Source organism: Dermacentor variabilis, chromosome 1, assembly GCF_050947875.1.
Source record: "Dermacentor variabilis isolate Ectoservices chromosome 1, ASM5094787v1, whole genome shotgun sequence".
Classification (NCBI taxonomy): Eukaryota; Metazoa; Arthropoda; class Arachnida; order Ixodida; family Ixodidae; genus Dermacentor; species Dermacentor variabilis.
Window position 1 is genome coordinate 240421824 of NC_134568.1, and position 24614 is coordinate 240446437.

At 47.6% G+C, this 24614-nt stretch overlaps 1 protein-coding gene across 3 annotated transcripts in view; it reads right to left on the reverse strand.

The window, feature by feature from the left end:
* Positions 1 to 24614, reverse strand: part of Hnf4 (Hepatocyte nuclear factor 4) — a 209670-nt gene that overhangs the window by 130785 nt on the left and 54271 nt on the right. Inside the window, exon 1 of one of the 3 annotated variants that reach the window (XM_075672182.1) lies at positions 1545 to 1874. The exons of 1 other annotated variant lie outside the window; for it this stretch is intronic. In XM_075672182.1, coding sequence (XP_075528297.1) covers positions 1545 to 1773 — 229 coding nt within the window. In that variant the 5' untranslated portion in view covers positions 1774 to 1874. Of the gene's footprint in view, positions 1 to 1544; positions 1875 to 24614 lie in introns of those variants that run through there. One more of the 3 variants, XM_075672174.1, reaches the window with a different exon arrangement.

The window sequence follows — 24614 nt, forward strand, 5'->3', positions numbered from 1 at the left end:
CCTTGCCATGAAAGGTAAAAGAGCCCCTATCCTGGACCAACTTTATAAGGAATGCACGTCCTACTGAACAACGCGGGCAGACTAGCAGTAACCATAATATTCATGGTTTCTGTTGGATCACTAGTGCCACCGTGGACAGCGAACGGCAAGGCAGGCGGGCCCGCCTGGCCTGTTGTGATAAATTAATCACCGCACTTGGAGTTGTATTTCTTGCTACTAAAGGTATTTATAAAAACTATGAATACCTTTAATATAACAGCAGAAGTGCCTCAGATTCCACTTATAATTTAGCTTGGAGCAATGATATTGATGTGGTAAACAATAAGTAAGGAAATGCATATTTGCACCTCGAACGAACGTACTCCTTGTGGGGCTCCTCAAGAAATTAAAAACTACTAATATACTAATCTAATACTAATATACCTATGTAGCCATTCATATGCCTCTAGTGCGATATGAACAAGATTTATGTGAAAAGTGAAGTGAACAAGTTTGAGTTTATGCTCGTGTGTTTACCTGCAGACACACCAGGGATTTCACACCTTCTTCGAACCTTTCTAGTGTGAACCTAACTGTATACTGTCAACCCTTCGCTACGCTGAAAGTTTAAACTTTCTGCGAACTCTAATTAACTTATCACGCTGTACCCGCTTATAGTATAAATACCGAAAGTTATCTAAACCATTCCACACCCGAAGCTCTCACAGCCTGCGCCATTTAATGTTCCAGCCTAGAAACGACTTGTATAACTTTCCTTTATTTTTTTTTTAAAGTATAGACCGTTGGAATGCTCTATAGAGCATTGAGATGTTTCCTCATCGCACTTAACAGATTTCATTGTCTGTATTTGATGCGCGATGTTTTCCGCACTGTTGCAACAGCGCAAGCGAGCCTACAGTGTGCCTATCCATAAGTAAATGAATTAGATCTATTACCATGAAAGTAGAAATGCTGAAAAATAATGTCGCCGGTCTGTCCTAAACAAAACACTGTTACTCGATTGCAATACGCACACGGTATACCTATTACACACACACCATATTTTTAGTGGATATCGACTTGTCGAAAATATGCGGCAGATAGTGCTCCTCTGTCAAATCACTTGTGTTACTTGAAGAGACGGACCTTATCTGCACGACAAATCGCAATGTGACGTTACCTAATTAATCATGTCTGGCTAATTCAATTTCTAACCATCCACTTTGCGGCACATGCCACAACTGAGGAACTGAAGCTCAGTAGTAATGAAGCCATATGTATACAGCAGAAAGTGCGCTTTGCACCATATCCGAAAAATGCGTTTTCAGAATCCGCATAGAAATGACATTGATGTGCCAGTTAACACACTTATCAGCACATCATTTTTCTGCAGTGCTTATCAGTGGTTGGCACACTTTTAAGAATCCTATCGACTCCTCGTACAACCTTTCTTGAACCGGAGACCTTCCGGATAAACACACAATGCAATTCAGCTCAAATGCAGGTCCACAGAAATGCATGGCGCATGGATATATCCGGGCCGCACGCCTCGGCCCTGGGCTCACCGTTCTCCCTAGCTGCTGCGGGCGGCCGGCCGCGCGCCCACAGGTCAGGCGAGGAGCCGCAGGAGCAGTCGCTACTCGGCTGCTCGTCGGCGCGTCGCTTCAGCGCGGCCCGGTCGAGCACCAGAGGCTGGCCGATCGCGTGCAGCGACGCGTAGTCCTCCTGCTGGCCGGCGAGGTACAGCGGAGGACCCTCGTACGCGTAGCTCTCGTACCGGCTGATGGAACTCATCGGTCCTCTCTCCGTGAGGGGTTTCTGTATCGCTCACCAAGCCCTTTGGAGTTTACTCCGGCTGACTCATCCACACTGGGAGAAAATGTGCGAAGACTATCTTACTCACACGCGCCCGCTAGCTTTCGCCGTTCACGGCAGGCCGTCCTGGGATCCGCTAGGACGCGCTGTAGAGGCGAGGGAGGTCCGCCGGAAGGCGTGGTTTCAGTCGCCGACTCCACGTGACTGCTCGTGGCACGCCCCGTAGCTGACTCAGGAATTCTGCGGCCGCGTCTGGTTACAGCTGCGGAACAGCGCGCAGCCGCCGCACGTACCTAGCCTTCTACTTGAACGCCACTGTAACGGCCGGCCGTGTGAAATATTCCTTCCTGGACAACGCCCTGCAGCAGTCGCCTTCTGTGTGGAAAGCCGACGCCGTCGCGCCGCTGAAAGAACACCGACGTGTGTGTGTGTGTGTGTGTGTGTGTGTGTGTGTGTCTATTACGCACGTGCACAGTTCCGAAACAACGCGCTCGTCCAGGCCGCCGCGACGATGTGCCTCTGCTGAAGGCTACCGGTGTCAGGCCGTATTGAAACGGACTAAAAGGACAGAACCAGGACAGTTTTATTTCAATCCTTTGTCAGATCGCTGGCCTATGCATCGTGGTGCTACATGCTTGTACACCGGGAGCATCACCCGCCGTGGTTGCTCAGTGGCTATGGTGTTGGGCTGCTGAGCACGAGGTCGCGGGATCGAATCAAGGACACGGCGGCCGCATTTCGATGGAGGCGAAATGCGAAAGCACCCGTGTACACGGTGCATTTAGGTGCACGTTAAAGAACCCCAGGAGATCAAAATTTCCGGAGTCCTCCACTATGGCGTGCCTCATAATCAGAAAGTGGTTTTGGCACGTAAAACTTTATAATTTAATTTTAACCGGCAGCATCATTCGCGGCAATTGTGGTAACGCGAATACAAGCAAAAATAATTCCCATCACATTGTCGCAAGAATTCTGTTATTCCCAAAAATTTTGTTATTCCCGAAAAATGACAAATAAAACTTCACCGCACTAGAAGTTACAGCTTGAGTGATATTGTGAACAAACAGGAAGAACTCGGAAGGAATATTTTTTGTAACTTGTTTGGGCAGAAACTAGCGTGTTTAATGCGGTCCTGTACGAAGGGTTGGGGGCTAAAGACGGCATTTTCCTAATTTTTGACTGCTTGCGCGGATGATTTCGTTTTGTTCTCGCAACTTGCCCGGATGTTCTAGTTTGAATGTCCGGATAACGGCTTTGGCTCAAGCTCACTAGAAAGTTGCCAACAACGGGAGCTAAAAGCATTTCATTCTTAAAAGAATGTATATATTGAATCCTCGGCAGGACCGCGGTGCCAAGATTTTAATAAACGACGGTCTACTGCGGTTCCTGCCATCAATTTCTCGCTATTATTCTTGTCACCAACGCCAGCTTAATGGGGTTTTTTTCATGCTAAGCAGTAAACTGTGGCGCTTATCGCGCAGATTCGAAAGCGAAAGCTGCCTGAGCAGTGCTCGATCGAGTGCCTATGTGTTTCAACATTCATACGGTTAATTCTGTAGTCCTGGAACATCTAATGTTCTGAATCGTGCTTTGTTTTGGTCGTTATAGCGCTCAACCACACGGTATAGGTAAAGAATTTTCCTGCATCCTTTAACGCGCGGTAAAGATAATGCTGCGGAAAATATAACGGAACGGCGTATAAACAAACTTCCACAGGACACCTAAGTGCGTGCGTGCGTGCGTGTGTTGCGTGGTTGAGAGTGCATTAATCTGCGTGAATGTGAATCTGTATGTTTATGCGTCTCTAAGAGAGAGTGCGTGACAGGGCTTGGCAGAGATAGAAATATATTAGAAGGCACTACAAGGTCGTGCCAGTGTTACTGCGAGAGAGAGTATATATCTATGTGCACGTTTGAGAGGGAAAACGTGCACAAGTGGCGTATGAGAAATAATGCGAGCGACCGGGTGACGAGGAGAGGGTTCATGGTGTGTTTGATTAATGAGAGCGTTACATGGCATTGTGAATTGTACTGCGAAGAAATTAAATGTACAAAGCCACAAAGCCTGTCGAACAAGAATGGTGGTTCGTATGAACGGGAACTAGCGAATCATAGCAGACAGAACGAATAAAGGCATAGCTCGATGGGCGCCTATATACCCAGAAAGGAAGGCTTTGCTAATCCTCCAGTCATGACATCTCTATTCGACGATGGACAATAACTTTAAACTAATCTTGAAGGAACGAAGGGGAAAAATCAAAAATAAAGATGGGCAACTTTTCTGTACCACTGAACAATACTTGAGTGTAAACAGATAATTGTCGCAAGTACGTATTTGTCCTATTCGTTTTAGAGCGCAGCTCTTAAACCGAGACCACACATACGCTTGCGGACGCGCGCAAGCTCGCGTCAGCACACCCACGCATGCGCAGAGGGTGCGGCACGGCTCATACGCGTCGAAACGTGGCGTGATCTCGGGGAACAGCTCCTCTCTATTATCGCTAAAGTCCCTTGATAATTTGAAAGTAGCGACACTCTCCTCCTCGCGGCGCATTCCTCCTTGATTCTCCTCGCCTACAGACTGCGCACGGCACGCTTTTTCTCCTGGGCTCCCGCCGACGGGCCGGAGCATTCTATGGAGGCGTGTTATTTCGGGCCAGTTGCGCGGCCCTGTGGTGTTGAAAATTTTGAGAAATGTTGATAAGAGCATCGATAATGCTGAAGGCAACGTTTATGAAGAGGCTGGTTTTTTTCCTTAAAGCCTATGAACGGGGTATAGTGATGTAAAAGGAGCAAGTTCTTTCTCTGTCTTGTTCTTTTTGCGCAGTTTTTCTTTGTTCTCATAACGATAGCATGAGGAGGAGAAATAGCGGAGAGAGCGGGGGGGGGAGGGCGGTCTGCGCATGCGCTGAGTTGCCGGCGGCCTCGACTGCCGCAGCCGCGAGGGCAATCTCATCCACGCTTCCGAGGTGGGGTGGAGGGGGGCAGGGTCACGTGAAGTGGGGGAGTGCTATGGTCGTCCGCGGCGTCGTCAGTTCGCGGAAACAGCGTGTGTGACGGGGATCACTGCTTCTGCAAGGGGCGAGCGGCTACGAGTGAGGCGCGATGTGACGCTCCCTTGGGTGTTGTCGCCGCTGTCATTGGTGGCACGATTTCTCCGCGACGCAGGGCGCTCCTCGTCGTTGGCGGAACAAAGCGTGATAAAAAGAGCGTAGTGCCACGCAAGACGGGCGACGATGGCTACGATATGGCGCCAGAGTCTGTATCGAAACAAGCTGCGCTACCCACAGCGTTCTCTTCCTAATATAAACTGTGTACCTACATAATCATAATACAAAACATTGACACGTGATACGAAAACATGTATAGAGCTGCGCTCAATTTTCGCATTAGGCAGTATCATAATCGTCGGCGAATTTTTTTTATAACGCTGAACACCGACGTAAGCATTGAACCAATGCAACACGCCTAAAATTAGAAACTCTTCCTTACATATCAGAATGATTCTATAAGAAGTTTAATAGCAGTTGTAGCAGCAATAAAAAGAAAGAAATATATCTGAACATACAGTCGCTTTGCAATTCATTGAGAGAGCTTTAAGGGGCTGAAAAGGCAAGGTCTTGCACAATTTTGTCATAAGTTTGAAGTGGTCTTCGACGGTATGCCTAAGCTGGGAAGTTACTTCACGTTCTATCAAGCATTCGAACGGCGTTCCATCCCAGGTTTATTTTTAGCATGTGTCCGCTAATCTTACACTTCGAATTTTTGCCGAACTATTCAGTGCTGACGTCGTAAGGTTTCTAACGTGCCTCAACTAAAACCAACTGATTTACCATGCTTCGCAATCAGGCATATATATATATACATATATATATATATATATATAAACTGGTGTGTGTGTGTCGCAAATTTTTTGTCATGAAAGCATGGCCACAAATTCCTCACAAACAAGTAAATTCATCAAGAAAGAGAGAGCAGTGATAAGGAATAGAGAGAGGTTAACCAGGCTGAACCCTGTTGCCTACCATGCACTAAGGAAAGGCTAAAGGGGTAAAGTGTAAGTGACTGACTGAATGATGAACGCTTCTATATGCGAAGATTTTTTTCTTTCCATACACTAACAGGTGCTTTACAGTCGTTTCTGTGCCACATGTGTTACAACTAGCACTATCCGCCATTCCGATCAACCTTTTGACATGACGCTGTAGTATGGCGCTCATACAACTTCAAACAACTTAACAAAGAACGCCTCTAGTACATTATACCGGAACATGCTATCCTGCCACTACACTGTTGCCTCGCCTACAGTTCGGCTCCATGTTTGGAATTGTCTTCATGGTGTGACGATCATGCAGCGTTTAACGTACCTCAAGACGCGCCGCTTTTGCCCACGAAGGATATCTTTTAGCCGTTATCGAGTGGAAGCTATTTTAGACGTCAAGAACGACGTAGTCACAAGACTGGCGGGGAGTACAGATGTTAAGAGGCCCGAGGGTTGGAAGGGACCGAGAGGGTTTGTGGTGATAAAGAGTCGCGACTATAAAGAGCTTAGTCTAGCACCACCCGTTGGTGACAACCAGAGAAGAACTGCCTAATCTGTCGCGCGAAAACAATCTTCGTTTCATGGCTAGAAGAGTACATATTCGGTGTTATCACAAGATGCTTGCGTCGCCCATTCTAAATATGGTCATCGCCGATTCCCCTGAAGAAAATCGTAGCTGTTTACTCTGGTTGGGGACAAGTGCTGGCCAAAAATGTTTTCGCTTCAAATACAATTTTCGACTCCGGGAAGACCGTCTTTAATTTCAGGCTCGACAGCGGCGTTTGTATGAAATATTTAAACATAATTTTGATGCCCATAATTGTGAAAAAAATTTCTATGCACTTTGCAGACTTCGATTTTTTTATATTTGCAACTCAGTTTATTTTGTTACTTTTTTCCTTTGTTCTTGACCATTACCTATAATACCAGGCGCTAGTAGCGTATGCGACATTTTCTTGGAGGAAAAGTGTTTTGTTACCAGCGCCGCAGCAGGTTCCGCGCTTTATATTAGCGCATACCAAAAGCAAGTAAAAAAAAAAGTGTTAAAACTGCTAAGTGAAGCGAGATTATTTCGAATGACAATGAAGTTGAGAAACAAAATAGCTACCAGCAATGTACCTTGCAGATTGCCAGCTATCTAGAATCGTTTAGCTTTCCGCAAAGTGCTACCACTGGCGCAACATGTCCGCGTAGGGAACGCAATTGTGTGCGTGACCCTAAGGACCCTAGATATAAGTACATGGTGAGAGCGCGTGTTTGACAACACCGGTACGATGACGACAATTATTTGACGTAGGCGAATGATTTATCGTACTCAGGCGATGAAACGTTATGTCCTGTTCTGTTACAACATGAGCCGATCTCGAAGGCGATGTAATGTCACATAGCGTCTCAAAACGCCAGCTGCCACAGAGAAGGACGGGGGCAACTGGCGCGCTTTCTCAGAAGGGACGCCACGCATGTGCCAACCGTCTCAAAGCGCTAGCTTGCACGTGGGAAGGTTGTTAGTCTCTGGTGTCATGCATGCGTCAGGGGCCTAATAGAGCATTCGGATGTTATGCTGGGGTTAAAATCTCACCATCAGGCGCGTAATTTCTCTATTGAAGGGGCCCCAAACGAGTCGAGACAGGAACCTACACCCACAGAAAAATGCTAGGTAAGAGGCAGAGAATCATTCGCATTCCCGTTATGTTTCATGTTTATGTACGGCTTCAAGCTAAACTTGAAGCCGTGCAAAGAAAAGCCGCAAGGTTCATTCACACACAGCAACTATCGTTCTACTGACTCACCTTCACGTCTCTGAGCTTCCTCAGGCCTCAACCCATTATCGACGAGAGCAAAACAAGGTCGACTAAAATTCCTGTTTCAAATTCTGCATCGTCAGTATAAGATTGATATTGTCCAGTACATTTCATATTCGCAATCTAGAATAACACGGCGTCAACACGAGCATACGCTAACCGAGTATTCCTTTTCTAATTAGGCATTGAGGTACTCATTCTTTCCTCGGGTAATCAGAGAATGAAATGAACGTAACTCGTCATTAACAGCAACAAACTCTTTATCCCTGTTCGTTTCACAGCTGGAGCTCATCACAAGAGATTATTAACGACTTCTAATGTTTGTTCCCTATTCCCTTTATGTTAAACTGACAGTACTTAGAAAAAAAAATTGTAAACACTTGTTTGTTCCCAAATATTTCATGATTTTGCTTATCTATGATGTGCCGTGGTTGTTCATTTTATTCTGCGTTATTTAGTGTTCTGTTTGTATACCTTATGTACCTTATATGTTGTATTTTGTTGAATATCGTTGCTTTTTCATTCTTTGTGTAGCTCGCACGTGTATTTATGTACGGAAAAGAAAGTGTTCGTGCCCGTCTGCTACGCTCTCGGCTAAGAGCGGCAGTATTGTAAAATAAATAAATAAATATCAAATTGGTCATGCAACTTCTAGAAAACATGTGAGGGCCCAGATAGCACTGCCCCGATCCGTCGTTTTTCTGCATCGGAGCCATCACAGAGTGCGATTATCAAGGCGTTTACATGAACCCAAAATAAGTGACCGCTGTGTGTTTTACCGCCATTTTAAGTATGACTTACATCAGCAAGCAAGCGAGACAAGATGTGTTTCACTGAACGCCACACAATGAGTTGCTGACCACCGGTTTGCCTTGGTGGCGTCTTTTTCTTTACTTTTTGCTCTTTTCACAATATTTGTTCACTTTCCACATCACAAAAAGACACGAGTTTCACAGCTCTGGGAGCCAGTAAACGCTGATGACAGGCGTAAACGGCGGTTACATGAACTTGAAGAGCTGTAATGAAGCACCGTTTCTTCACTCCTGTGTAGTCTGCTCCAGTTGGGACTCGCGACTGAAGACCCACTTCTCTAGCTTGGGAGTCTGCTTTAGGTGGTATAACAGAGACATCTGCTAAACGTTTAATATAGGTTCTCCAATGGCGAGTTCAGACGCTGTAAAATTTCTTTATACAAGTTCACGTAACCACCTTATCACTCCTCGAAAAGCAAACAGATATGATCACTGCTCAGAAGGGTGATTTATAGCCTCTAGGGGTGTGTAAATATTCGAAACTTTCGAATGACGAATCGAACATTGTGCTATTCCATTCGGTCTTCGAATCGAATAGGCACTATTCATAAATGCGAACATTTTTCGAATACTTTTCGAATATTTCAAAACGTCAGCTGTGCCTACCTAAACATAAAATTGGAGGAAAATTGGATTAAATTATCGCCCCCGCGGGCATAGTATAGACATAAAACATCAGAACCTGTATAGTGGAGCAGGCTACGTCACTTAAGTAGCCATACATTTCAGGCTGCCCTGCGATCATTCGCGCTCTTCGGAGAATTCTGCTCATGCGAAAAAACTGCTAGTTTGCTCCATTTGTGCTTTGAATAAGCACCTCGTAACGTACAATGTAATGTCAGAAAATTGTCAACATTAAGAATACTACGATCTGAACATCATTTTATTAAAAAATAAATTACGGGGTTTAACGAGCCAAAACCACTTTCTGATTATGAGGCACGCCGTAGTTAAGGACTCTGAAAATTTCGACCACCTGGGGTTCTTTAACGTGCACCTAAATCTAAGTACACGGGTGTTTTCGCATTTTGCCCCCATCGAAATGCGGCCGCCGCGGCCGGGATTCGATCCCGCGATCTCGTGCTCAGCTGCACAACTCCATAGCCAATAAGCAACCACGGCGGGTGAACATCATTTAATATTGTATTTCATTATTCGAAATCTATTCCAAAACTATTCTATATTCGATTCGATTCGCTTCTGGCACTGCTCGATTCGTATTCGATTCGATGTCCGAAATTCCTATTCGCACACCCCTAATAGCCTCGTATCGCCTCTTTAACATCCTGCGTGGCGAAGGTGGTGACGAAAGAATTAGTCTACACCAGGTCGAATTGGTTTGTGGGCCGGTAATGGGAACTTGCAATATGCATGACTATTTCAGACAGCAGATATACGATCAGAAAAGCTGTTAGATCTCGTAAGTCACATTGAACACCAGAGAGAAGAGGGTACCACCACTCCAGGAGTGCACTACAGAGAGTGCAGTAATTTTGCATCACATGCTTGGCCTATGCACCACACTGAAATATAGGACGTATTTATACGGCGACCACTGAGGCTCTTGCGCAGCTTGCTGCTTGCTCAGAGACAGCGGAGTAATCCTTCTGCGACGACCACTGAAGGCCACACATCACAACAATATCAGCGACCTGACCTAGGACAACTTCAGCGAGCTTCCCAGAACACCCCTCAGCGATCACCCCAGACGGCGACTGGAACCTCGGCATTCCAGGCCACGCCACTCAGTGTTGGACAGACGATTCTACCCATGCTGTTTGCTGCAGTTCGAGCAATTGTCACAGCTCATTTTAACGCACATTTTATGCCTACGAAGGCTCAACTCGATACGCCCGGCAGTACGCAAATCGCAGCACTGCCCCGGCAAGCATCGAGAACTTCAATGATTAAAAAGTTCACAATTTCTCACAGCGGCCGCAAAGCGCCTACAACATTGAATTCCTCCACCTTTTTGCACCAAAGACACGCTGTATGCCCACCAAAGGCTTACTTCATACGCCCGATATTTCTTAAACGACCCAATTTTAAGAACCGCATTAAAGCTAAAAGCCTACAAAGCGAAGCTTCGACCAGTTTAGCGGCGCATACCGTCTCGCAGCCTCCTACGGCCGCGGCTGTCGCTGCCCGGAGCAAAACAAGGCCTAGTTCTCAGGCCTGGCAACAGACTGGCACCAAGCGTCCAGGGTGGCCAAAGTGAAACGAGAACTATGGGACCGCCGCTCGTGGGGCTGTTATTTCGAGGTGCAATAGCGCGATCGTTGCAGTACCGTTTTCATTCATATTTTTAGTGACCTCCTTTGTCACCGCTTGCAGCGCGCGCTATTCCGAGCCTTCACTCGCTTTAAGGTCACTGTTACTATCCTGTTCGTGACTGAACTCTATGTACCCCTCCAGCATGCTCTTCCTTTTCGCAGCGCACCGACGACGCAAGCTCGCATTGATGTTTTGTTGTTGTTGTTCTTCTTCGCGTTCGTGCTGTCAGTGCATGGGGCATACACAGACGTAGCGCCTCCCCGAGCAGCGAAGTTCCGCGACGAGAACGACACTCGCCATCTAAGTGTCTCTGGTAGCACTCGCCGAATTGCTCCCAGCGTTGACGCGTTGACACCGCGACCTGAGGTTCGTTCGCATCTGTGGCATCGTTCCGCGCAGAGGTGGTGGTGCGTTCGCTGTTTAAAGGGAAGCTGAAACGGTTTTCAATTTCCATGAATTGCTGGGATTGGGAAGAACAGACCTAATAATTTACGGTTCCGAATTTTTTTTCTTCGTTTTTTTAATATAAGGGGCGGAAATCGCTTTCCAAATCACCCCCGCGGACACGCCCCCATCGCTTCCCGGAGCGCCGGGTGAGGTGGTTGCCAGAGGAGAGAACCGGCGAGAGTGACGTCATTCGCGGTGACCGAGCTGCCGGACCGGCGTGCTGGCATGTACTGGCATGCCTCTTTTCGTCCTGCGCTTTACTGAACAACGCTACGAGAGATCTGCCGCCGCCGCCGCTCACGTTTGTTTTCTTTTGCGATTTTCGTAAAATGTTCTTTCGTGAAGCTGCCCGTCGCGGCAGGTTCACGTGCATGCTCGCGCGAGCAAACGCCGCTGGCACGCTGCGAAGCATAGACGGAAACGCGCGCAGTAATAAATTTTGGTGACCGGACTTCGTGCGTAGCTTCCACAGCGTTGCACCTGAGGTATGAAATGGAGTATAGGCTTGCCTAGTGACATTCGACGTACGGTTGCAGTTATCGTGTTTACCACGCGGCGGTGCTAAAACAGCATAATATCTTTATGTCAACACTAGCATAGAGCACGCATACCGATTCTTGATCGAGCCACAATCGCAAAGTCGTCGAACCATAGTATGAATATTGCACATATAATACCTCTGGCCATCTCTGGATGTGTATGATAAGCAACTTCCGTGACTGTACCTCGCAGCTGTGAATGTGCGCGCTTTGAAACGCGGCACTTATGTTCGCGATCGTGTATCAACACTCAAAAAACCATGGGACTTTAGACAAGCAGCGGCAAGGTGCTTGACATCGCGGAATTGCACCCGTGTTTACAATCTAATGAGAAGTTTGTGCTTCGGCATTCTTCCAGCAGCAAGTTCCCAGTGACACTTTAGCGCATTTTTTCTCCCGTCATTGGAACGTGCAGCTACATGAAAAAAACATACGTATCAACTAAGATTTCCAACGCGCGAGAAGGTGCACAAATAGCTCTCGCTGTTGGCACACTCAACATCGTCGTTGCCGCCGTTACCGCCATTGCCGCCATCGTTTTCCGTATCGGTTGTCGGTTCGAACATGTACGGCGAAAATACAAGCTGTCCGAGACAGCGAGAACATTCCATAATGCTTACAACTCAGCTATGAAGCCAGAACAGAACAGCGTGCTACGCTCTGAAACGGCGGCATGCGGCGGCGCCGACCGGCGACTGCCGCGATTGACGTCACAGCGGCCCCGACCAATCACGGGCAACAGCGGCGTTCGCGCGATGCCCTGAGGCGCTGGCGTGCGTTTTCTTGAAAAAACAGCCGCTTGCGTTTGTTTCCGACCTTTTTGAACCAGATATTCGTGTTCAGGGGACTCAAAAATGTGGAATGCCGCAGAGAACTCATTTTTTTTCGAAAAGTGTTTCAGCTTCCCTTTAAGGGACCCAAATATTCGAGAGCAGTTATTTGTACAAACTTATTCAGCCTTTAGGTACTTTCTTTTATAGCTCGAACTGCAGCAATAAATTTAGCAAATTTTGGTAAATTCGTGTATTTCTGCTCAGACGATACTGATATTTGGCGAAAGAGCATTGCACGGGCCTTCTTTCTCCAGCCAGGTCCGGGATCCGAAAACCGGACGTGAGGCCAGTGATTGCAAGTAACGGGGGGTGCTATAACGTAAAGCTATTCCAAGCTTTTCTATTTCAACTCTGCAATCAGCCCTCCGGCATTGGTCAAAAACTTTTTTGAAGCACCCCCACTTTGCCTTTCTGTCACGCAACGTCACGAAAACCGCGATAGCTCCCCATCTGATATGACGCGAACACACTGATTATACATGACTGGAAAGAACAAAAAAAAATGGTTGTTTATGATTCGACGCCTTTTCGCCATTAGCACTCCGCTACTGGTCAAAAATTTTCCGGCGACACCCACTTGCTGCGACACCCACGACTTGCTGTTATTGCTGTCATTGTCACCAGTACATCATATACGAAGCCGGGTGTCAAACCGAACACGAAATAAAAACCGTACTCGATATGCAATTTTGGGCGGAACTCAATCCGAACCCGAACGTTTTTTAAACGTGCTGAAATCGAACCGAACGTGAACCAGAAAAATAACTATAGTAATATAACGGTTACCGCGGTTCTGCACAAAACGGTTCAAGCATATGAGCATATAAGCTTAGTGGCTACAGCGTTGCGCTGCTGCCCGAGGGCGCGGGACCGAAACCCGGCTGCGGAGGCCGCATTTCGATGGGGGCGAAATGAAAAAACAGCCGTAAAAAAAATCTGGGGTTTCACGTGCCACACCCACTATATATATTGAGGCACGTCGTAGTGGGTAGCTACGGATTAATTTTGACCCCCTGGGGTTCTTTAACGTGCCCCCAAAGCATGGCACCCAGGGGCGTTTCTGCATTTCGCCCCCATCGAAATGCCACCGCCGTGGCCGGCATTTGATCCCGCGACCTCGTGCTTAGTAGCGAAACGCTGTAGCCACTGAGCAGCCACGGCGGGACAAAAACGGCCGTGTACCGAGCACTGGGTGCACGTTAAGGTACCCCAAGTGTTCGAAAGTATTCCGGAGTCCCCCGCGCGCCTCACAATCAGATCGCAGTTATGGCACGCTAAACCTCAGGGTTTCTTTTTTTGTTGTTTTTTTTAAGCCGCCACTTTCCCAGTGAGCGGTAACCATGGCTCTAAATGGCACGCGAAGTCCGCTTTTGTTATACTTGCCATGCTTATGCGCACGTTTGGTACGTGCTTAGCCAAGCAGAGTATAACGCTCTTCGAGTTGTAGAAATTATTAGTGGCGAACAACGTGCGTGCTTTTCACTCATTGGCTGCGCTTAGCCAAAGCATTGCTACGCGCCTCGTGGAGATGCGCAAGAAAGATGGACGTGTAGTTCAGCACAAACCGTGCTTGTTCATCGTAGAGAAGCCTCAATGTCCTCACCAGCTTCTAATAAAGCATCAAACTGAGCGAAATGTCAACTGATGCCTGCCTCCTTTGCCGCAGAATAAAAGTTTGAAGTTGTAATTTATGCATTGCAATGTCAATTTGCGTTTTCTTCGACACCATAGATCAAATGCCACAGTTCGCTCACCACCATCCATGCAGTATAAAAAACTGAAGCAAAACGAAAATTAACAGCCTCCGCTGCTGTCAAAGTAACAAGTGTGGAAGCTACGGACTCGCGAAAAGTAATTAATGATAACTCCGGCGTCAGGCATTTACGCTGACGCCGGGATTCTTACTAATTCCCTCTTTATTTAATAAATACATAAAAATTCCTCCGTACCTCTGTAATTCACGCTCTGTGTATAATCGTGCACTGTGTGGTGTGTGCACCGTCCAGTTTTGTTACCGTCCATAAAGACGCGTTTTTGCAAAAAAAAAATTGTAATTCATTCGCAAATTTCTGCCAACCTCTGACGAACCTTGCGCATGCACCATGCAGATAAGTCGATAGTACTATGCAGCATATCACCACGGGGCCGATAAAATAAACCACTCCGAACTGGTTTGCGTACTACTTTAGTATTGGGAACCAGTTCGCGAACCGTTATAAACTGGTGTTTCTCTGAAACCGAACTGAATCAGAACGAAATCGGAGCACGTTGGACCCGAACCGAACCGAACCGGTCTTTTTCTTTCGGTTCCCCCTGTTACAAAACAAAAACGTTCGATTTTTTTATTATTATTTAAAACCTTGTTAAGTTAGCCCGAGTTTCAGTCACTAATGATGGGTCTATAACGTAAAGCTATTCGAATCTCTTTTAATTCCAATCTCCCGTCGTCAAACTTACCTAAGAACCGACGCAAGCATCGGGTGGTAACCTGCAGCGTTTGAAAAGCCCAATCAAAGGCGCTGCTCGTTTACAGGATGTCACTTTTTTGCTTTCAAAGCGAATATTATTGCCTAAATTGAGCAAATTTTCTTATCGAATTGGCTGACAAGAGGCGAGGATCACACTGAAGTGGAGAAAGTTTCGATGGGGCCTAGCCAACACAGTGAAAAGTAATAATAATATTTGGGGTTTTACGTGCCAAAACCACTTTCTGATTATGAGGCACGCCGTAGTGGAGGACTCCGGAAATTTTGACCACCTGGGGTTCTTTAACGTGCACCTAAATCTAAGCACACGGGTGTTTTCGCATTTCGCCCCCATCGAAATGCGGCCGCCGTGGCCGGGATTCGATCCCGCGACCTCGTGCTCAGCAGCCCAACACCATAGCCACTGAGCAACCACAGCGGGTGAATCCCAAGCGCCGCTAACGCGGCCACATTACGTGATGTTGGGTCAGCCAGCCACTCCTCTGGTGTCAGTGGTCTTGTTCGTAGTGTCCTGACTGACTAACTTCCCGGGCAATCCCAGAGTGTATGCGGTGTAGTGGGGTATCCTCCGCACTGCGTGCACTTGGGGGAGCCGTCTTTTCCAGCTACGTAGTGCAGAGTGTTTTGTGTGGGTAGGCAGTACGTCTGGACTTGGCGCCAAGTGGCAGCAGCCTCCCGTATGGTGGAGTGTGGCGGAGCTGGGAGAGTAGTTTCTTGTTCATGCCATTCCTATGTTTTTAGGCGTCGCATATTTGAAGCTATTTGTTTTAAATCTGTAGAACTGAAAGCGTCTGCCTACAGAAGAGGAGGTCCGGGAATACTTGCGCGAGATAGAGCGTGGGCTCTTTCGTTTCCCACGATATTAGAGTGGCTAGGTTCCCATTGAATAGTGATGCGGTGTGCCGGGTTATTCTTCGTATATCGATCTAGCGTTTCGCGGATGGAGTTGGGCAGGTTTCCCGTCAGGAACTCTCGGCATGCTGCTTGACTGTCTGTGCGAATAAGGATGCCGTTGTGTGTGTTCTGTGGTGCAGTGGCGCTGTGATTGTTTCAGTTATTGCGGCTATTTCAGCTGTTGCTTGGCTTAGGAGGCCTGTGTGCAGGCCTTGGGGTGGGCTGGTTGCGGCTTTGCATGTCACCGTGTGGTGTGTTGTGGGATCCGTACCCGGGGATGTGTCTGTGTAGTACACAGTTATGTCCGGGGGGTTATGTTGGGTGTGCTTTGCGCGCTCTTGTCTTCTTTCTTGGTCTGTTTGCGGATCCACATTGCGGGGGATTGGCAGTGTGTGAATGTTGTGAAGCGCTTGCCACGGTGGAGGTGGCAGCGTTAATTTAGGCATGTTCTCTTGAGAATGTCCAAGATCTTTAAGCAACGATTGACCTCGGTGTGATCGTTTAAATCTATTTATTTGTAATTCTGTGTGGACGTCTAACAGTTTGCTAAGATTTGGAATTATGTCGGTTTGGCCTACTTTGTGATTTGGCGCGTATCTTAGAAGTCCTAGAGTGATTTTGGCGAGTTGCCTGTACAGGTTGTCGAGCTTCGTGCGTTGTGTTTGTGTGGGGTGAAGGTATGGTAGGTGGTATAGTATGGTGGGTACTACAAATGCTGTGACTAATCTGTATAGGTGGTGCTCGCAAATTCCTTTGTTTCGCTGTGTGATGCAGTATAGCAGTCGTTGAAGTTGATGAAGTCTTTTGTAGTCTTTTGCATCCAAGTGTCGGCCTTGCCATCATCTTGGATGTGGAATCCGAGAATGCGAGTTGTTTTACGTCTTGGAAATGGTTCATTTTCAATTCGGAGATGGATGAGGTTGCGGTAGTGGTTTGCTGAGTAACCTCTTTGGTTCGTAACTACGATATATTCTGATTCTTCTGGCGAGATGGAAAGACCAATTTGTTTGAGGTGGGAGTGTAAGACGTTGATCTCTTGTTGTAGTATGCATTCGGTGTCACCTGGAGACCCTGCGTGTGCCCAGAGTATAATGTCGTCTGCGTAGATGCTGTATCCTAGGTCGGGTATCTTTTGCAGCTGCGCGCTGACACTGTCAGATGGTATGGAGAAGAGAATTGGTGATAATATCGATTCCTGAGGTACTCCCTGCGTGATATGACGCTTCTGATATTCCTCTCCATTTTAACTTGATGCTGGCTGTGCGATCATGAAGAAAGTTGTGTATGTATTGTGTCATGCGCGGGCCTTGCTCAAGTGTTCGGAGGCCTTCTTGTAAGCAGTGTGGGTGACATTGTCGAAGGCGTCCTTGACATCAAGTCCTACCACTGCTCTGAGTTGGCTGGTACTTTCTGTGGCGTATACATCTTGGCATACCATATACATAGCGTCTTGTGTGTTCATATGAGGGCGCAAGCCTATCACTCTCGGGTCTGATGTTTGGCCTCGCTCCTGGAGTCAGTGAAGGCGTGCTAGAACCATTTTTTCTGTGGCTATGCCTGCGCATGAGGTCAGTGATATAGGTCGAAAGTGTTTTGGGTTGTTGGGCGATTGGTCAGGTTTGGGGATCGGTACAACAGAGGTGTGTTTCCAGCTTGGTGGAATCTCGCCTGTTTCTCAAACTGTGTTTATATATTCGAGAAGAGTTTTCTGCTGTTTCGCCGGTAGATTGGCAAGCATCTTGTTAGTGATGCTTTCTGTTCCTGGGGTTGTGTTGCGTTTGGCGTTGCTAATTACCGTTAAAAGCTTTTGCATCGCGAACGGTGCGTCTACCTCGTGTTTAGGTTGTTTTGTTGGGTTTGTAAGTGCGGTGTTTTTGGCGGCGAGGTGGTTGTCGAAAAAAAAAAAAACGTCTGCGAACTGTTTGGCCAGCTCTTCATCTGTTATGTTATGAGCGAGTTGGATTTTGGCAAGATGGTTTTTTTTTCGTGAGACTTGCCCCAGAAGCCTGCGAAAAAGTGTCCAGGTATTTTTCGTGTGTAGTGATTCACCTGCCTGTTCACATGTGTGTATCCAGTTGGAGGTGGCGAGGCTATCGGCATATGTTTGAGCTTCTTCTGTGAGTTCCTGTATGCGTTTTTGTAATTACTTGTTGTGTTTATTTCTTTTCCACTGTTTCACTAATTTGTGTCGTTTGTCCCAGAGGGTGAGAAGATTCCCATCTACTTCGGGGAGCTCTTCTGTCCGTTGTATGGCTGCGGTATGTTTGGTGTAGGGCGAGGTTACATTCTGTGTCCACTCATCCCACATGGATCATGTAAGGCTTTCAAGAGTAGCTCGGAATTCTGTCGAATCCGTTAGTGCGGCAGGGCCGATTGGGAATCATTTGTTGCGTTTGCGTTTCTTTTTTGGTATTGTGATGCTTGCAGTGATGATGCAGTGGTCACTACCGAGTATTTCCTGTGTGTTTTCCCATTTAGGTCCGTATGTTATTCGTGTCCAGGTGAGGTTTGGGTTGGTGTCGCGTTCTACCGAGTTTCCTGTGCGCGTGTGTTGGGTGATGTCATTAGCTTGGCTGAACTGGAATTCTTCGGATAGAAGTAGGAGTTTTTTTCCATTGGGTTTGTTAAAGGGGTAGCGCAATTCGATGTGTTGTATAATGAAGTATCCCAACCAGATGGTGTCATGTTTACTGTAATTGTTAAGGTGTTTGCGCCATTATGAACCATACCTCAGTGTTTTTGAGGAGCGATAGGTGTTTATTACGTCTAGGTTGTACGTTTCGTAGAGGCAGCTGCGTGTGTGTACAGTTTCTTCTGTGGCCGTGTTGATGGAGTCTGTGTAAATTTCGGTCGTAGTGTGCTTTTTCGCTATAAGTGGGATTGTCATAGTGGGCGAGTGAGTCGACGGTGTTGTTTCCTTGCCGAGAGAGCGTTTCTTTAGTTTTTCTGTAATGCTCGCGTTCGAGGAGGCGGTGTATCCTGGAAGGGTTATTGGGCATACTGTATCCTGCAGGGTGAAAACATCTGGCTTGCGTGCGGCTGTGAAAATGAATTAAGCGAAGTTGTTCGTTTTGCGACGAATGCCTGCACAGTTCAATTGCCAGACTGTTATTTGGGGCAACGCGAGACTTGAGGTTGAGCTTAATGTGTTGGGGGGCGTCCCCGTTTTAGGGCTGGCAATTTTCGCGTGTGGATTCACTGTCGGTGTCGTGTGTGGCCTCCTTGCTGGGGCCTTCGGTTGGTGTAGTGTCGGTTCGTTTGCGAAGACGTCGTTGTTGTGCTTCGAGTACATGTATAGATTGCTGCATGCTTTCTACCGTACGTCTGAGAGTATTAATGCTCTCTACTAGCATATTCATTTGTGAAGTTAGTTCGGCATAAGGTTGCTCAGAGCGCGAGGTCAGTTGTTCGATGCTCACTGTGAGTTGGCTTGTGACGAGTTCATGTGCGTGGTCACGGTCGCGTTTCCGTTTCTCTACGTTGTCGAGTCTACGTAAGATGTCAGTAATGTAGCTGGGAATATGACTGTCATGTGGTGTCGGAGTAGCTGACTGACATACCTGCATGGATTGTGGCCTGAACGGTTGGTCGGTAGGGCGGTCCTCACTTGTGTCTTTGGATGGTCCTTCTTGCATGGATATTTGGTCCGGTTGTCGAGCGGACGTCGGCCCGTTCTTGAATGGCTTTAATGGTCCCGCGGTTTTCCGTGTTTGAGGCTGTACGATGTCCCCTTGCGTGAGCTGGAGCTTTATGGTCCCGGCTGCCATGGCATAAGTTTTGTCGTACTGTTTGCTTCGTTCTGCATGTTTTGGGATGTTTCCCTATGTCTGCGCCTCCACTTCTATGGATTGTTTGATTTGTTCTGTTTCTTCAAGTGCTGCGAAGCGGTTGTGCATGGTTATGGGGGGGAAATTTCCTTTTGTTTTTGTGCGGCGGCTGTTGTCCCTTCGCCTACAATTAATTTCGCTTGGGCTTTGGTGTAGAAGATTCTAGATCATCTCTCCTGTAGGCAGCTGTTCGAGTGGCCTTGTTGGCAGTTTGTTTCTTTGGGCAGGTCGGGTCTGGGAGCTGTGTGCGCCTTCACAACTTATATATTTCGTGTCGCAGTCATGGGGTGTGTATTTAGGGTCAGTTCCCGGGGTGAATTGGGTGCCGCATCCTGCACATGCAATGTAGTCGTGTGCTGTGGGTCAGATATCCGTTCGGTGTTCTATGATGTGGCATAATGCACACTGTACCGCATTGGGCCTGTAGTAAGCCACCGATGTGACTACCCGTCCCACTAGTTCGACGCGCGGGAACTTTGCGCTTCTTACAGTGATTAGGACTCATTGACTCTTGCCGAGACGTCATGTTCTGAGAAGTTATGCGTCCCTGACTGTGATGAACGCGGTAATGTTGTCGTCCGAGATTTCTGTTGGTAGTCCTCGCGCTACTCCACGAGCGTTTCCTGGCTCGCTGGCTTTGTGAGCTGTGGCTCGGCGTTCGGTGCGGTTGTGAGAATTTTCATCGGCGTTGATTTTCGTTTCCTGGAAGCGATTATAAAGTTCTGGGTAAAGTTCTGTCGACGTCCTTGGCTTCTGATGGAGTCAGTATGGCGGCCGTGACTATATCGTTTGTGAGGTGGAATGCTCATGCGGCAGCTAGGTTGATGCGGTTTCCGAGGCGGAGGACAATGTTCTGTGATTCTTGCGTGTGTTTGATCGAAGTGACCAACGTGATTGGAGTACCGTATTCTTCGGTGTCGCCGACAGGCTCGTCCGTGTGCATGCTTTGCACTGACTGGCCGGGCCTACCGAGCCGTTGTGGTGTCAATTGACCTAAAGCTGCTTTTTCGAACGCAGTGATCAGCGATATGGCCTCGTTGGCCAGAGTATGGCGCAGGTGATGCTTCGGGTGACGCGGTGTCCGCTACAGCGTTTTCGGTGGGGTCTCTTGATTTGGTCCGATTAACTTCGATGAAAATGCGTGGAGCTGAAGAGCTGTAGCCGCTGGGGTGTCGAAGCCAGCCACGTCGCGCGCGGTGCCTCGGTGGCCCCCGGTTGGGGGCAGCGGTTCGGGCTGAAGTACGTGCAGTGGAGCGGCACTTAGGCACGTCTGACCTCGACGAGCGCGTGTGGTGTCCTCTCCAGATGAAGAAGGTGGTGCCGGCGTCTGCGATTGGTCCGCTTCCCCTTACATAGCTTGCGGTGGCTGGTCAAAAGTCGTGGCGACGTGGAACTGTAGGTAAAAAAATGACGCTAGAACAGATCCTCAGTAAAGAAGAGTTGGCAGAGCGATGCCGCATACGTACCTAAAGGGTTAAATAACGTTATACTGCCACGCGAAGATTTCTATTATATGCAAATAAATCCTTGCTCTCCGGTAACTACGAGTAGTCAATGCCAGAGCGATCGGCGCGCAGCCATCTTCTATTCCATCCGGAATGGGGCACTCTCTAGGTATTCAGAAAAAAATCTGTTTTGTTCGGCATATTATTGCGACTTTAACGTGTACACGTCACTTTGAAGAGTGAGTTTTCGCGGTTTTCTGACATCGCGTGACAGGCAGGAGAAGTGGGCGCAGCCCGAAAGCGTTTGACCAACAGGAGAAGGCAAATTGCGAAAAAAGGCGTCGAATCAGAAATAACTGTTTTTCTTTGGTATAATCATGCATAATTAGTGTGCACACATATCAGATGAGGCGTTCTCGCAGTTTTCGTGACGTCGCTTGGCAGACAGGCGAAGTGTAGGTGGCCCGAAAACTTTTTTACCAATCGTGTAGAGCTGGGGCCGTATAACGTAAAACTATTCCAACATGTTTTTATTCCAATCTCCTGACGTCAAATTTGCGTAACCGCCGACGCAAGCATCGGGCGGTCACCCGCAGGGTTGCCTGAACAAACCAATTAAATGCTCCCCTCGTTCATAGGAGGTCACTTTTCTTTGACTAAAAAACGAATAACATTGCCTGCACTGAGCGGCTTGTCTTATCTAATTCGTTCACAACAGGCGCGGAGCACGCTCAAGTGGAGAGGGATTCGATGGAGCCGAGCCACTGAAGTGAATATCGATAAGCGGATGAAGAGGGTGGTGCCAGCACCCGCGATTGGTCCGCTTTCTCTTACTTAGTTTGCGGTGGCTCGGCGACAATCGCGGCGGCATGCAACGGAAGCTTAAGAATGACGCTCAAACGGATCCTCAGCAAATAAGAGTTGGCAGAACGAGGTCGTAGGCCTGCCGAAAGTTCTCGAAAACGCTACACGACCAGGCAAGAAGTTTTATTACATGAAAATAAACACATGCTCTCCAGCAGGGGCGAGTAGCCAGTGCCGGAGCGAAAAGAAAAGTTTCGAATAGTTTTACGTTATAGCGCTCCTGATTGGAGAATTGGAACAGAAAAGTTTGGAATAGCTTTCTTTACCTTATAGCGCCCCATGCCACACACATCAAATAACGCAAAGACACCTTTGTTTACTTTGTTTTGACAAATCGACTCTGTGCAACCTTTATATTTCACTGTAACTAAACATAGAAATAATAAGCATTCGAGTCTACATTCGATTACTGACTTTCTCGAATATTCATATTCCATTCGACTCAGAAATACCGCTACTTGATCCGCCCTAAACAGACGAACGTAAGAAAAGAAAACAGAGAAAGGACTTATTTTAGAAATGAGACTTTCCCTGAGACGTTAAAGCGGGATGTTAAAGAGATGGCCGCGCTCATAGAACCGCATTACTGCTTAGCGCAGTAGAAAGCGTCTGGTGTGGCAGTGAAAGCGTTTTTTCTAGCGCACGCAGCAGTGCAGCAACTGCTATTTGCGTCTGTTAAGGCTAAACCTCATGAGAGCGATTTTGTGCGCGACAGCGACGAGCGACGGCTTCGAGCAACAAAACGGGCCGTCGCTTGAGCAGATCGCTCGGTCTTGTCGCTCGATCGCTTGGTTCTGGAAATCTAGAATTCGTCGCTTGTTGCCCGGAAGTGCTACGAGCGACTAGCCAATAGCGCGAAACCGGAACTGGATGTGCATCACTCAAATACTATCGATCGTCGTACGACACGAGCAAACGATTGAATTTTTATATGTGCAAGGATAGGAACCTACTGCAAGAGCTTCAGAAATACTTTTTCTTGGTTTTTACAGTAAAGCACATCAACCTAAAATAATAAAGCATGCGTCACGCCAGTTTCGGAGTGCATTTGCTGCCCTCCTACGGACAACACCGGGGAGACGTCTCTCGAAGTCGTCGTTCAATGGGGTACGACTTGTAGGCGACGGGCGAACGCGACAGCCATCGGCATCGCTTGTCGCTGTCGCGCGCAAGATCGCTTGCATGGGGTTTATACTTTACGCCTCCTCCTTCACTGTGTTCGTTTCTCTGTTCATGCGGCATTCGGTGCAAGGCAACGCAAGTGTAAACGTACTGTTACGCCAGCAGCGTCTACGCAGTTGCCATTTGTCCGAGCTGTATCATCACTGGGAATACCACATTTTTCACTTTCCTTTCCAGGCTGCACAGATAGCGCTATCGGTTACAAGCCTTGCGTTCGCCCGTGAAAGGTGCGCAAATGGTGCGCGCTTTCTTATCGCTGCTGCAACGAGTATTATTTTTTTATCGCGCACACATTGCAAGCGCAAACCAAAACTTTCCTCCGAAAGAACACTTGTGCACCAGAGTTGATATACTAAATCGCCGGCCACTAAACGGAAGGCAAGACAAGAGGCAGAATTCACAAAACGTTTTGTTTGCAACATTGGCAGGCCGCCTTCACCAATTTTATGTTCAGCATCAGGACAGGCTTAAATTTTTCTTTTCGAACAGTTCTTGCGTAATAGCTTTTTTGTGAATACGGATCCTGGGCCCGTATTCACGGAGAAGTACTGAGAACTGCTCCTAATAGCAGCTGCCACCCCTTTCATTCTGTGGGTCGTAATGGCGTACATGTCGTTAGCGAAGGCAGCCGGCCAATCGCAAGCAGCACTTACGAATGAGAAGTTTTGCGATTTCTGTTCCCGGACCCTGCCTAATCCCGATGTCTGACATATTAGCTGTCAAAGCGGTAAGGCAGGCTGGTTGGTTGCTGTAGCTTGCATTCATATTCGCAGCGCAATACTTGAAGACGACCAGGCACACAAAGAAAGAGAGAAAATAGAAACGAGCGCTGCGACATCAGGACAAACGAGGCGGCTGTGCAGCTCTTAAGAACATTTTGCATTGTTTTTCTATTAGTTATGCAGCAAACATTTACTCCCGTCACCCAGAGTGCCGGACGCCGATTTCCCTGACGCCGAGACCACCCAGCCGAGCGCCACGTTCACATATGGAAGAAACCGTGGTCGTTTAGAATTTTCCGGACCAATCGGCTCTTGCAAGTCTGGCTCGAAATAGGTAGTGGACAACCTGCTTTATCGATGTTACTATCGCTTTCGTCCCGTCGGCGTTATTAATACCCCAATTCTGAAAGAAAGAAGCAGTTATAAACAGAACCTTATTTGCATAACGTTTCCTATATATGTATAAAAATAACTTAAGCGGCAGTACGGCTAATAAAGGCTGCAAAAATAATTTAAACCGACATGCGTGCATGGAAAATAAAAATGTAGTTCATAGCTAGTGCACCCAAGAACACTTCAGCGGGCTTTTGTCACTGGGACAGTAAAGTACAAAGCACGTTTCAGCTTTGTCGTTCTCCTACACCAACGATAG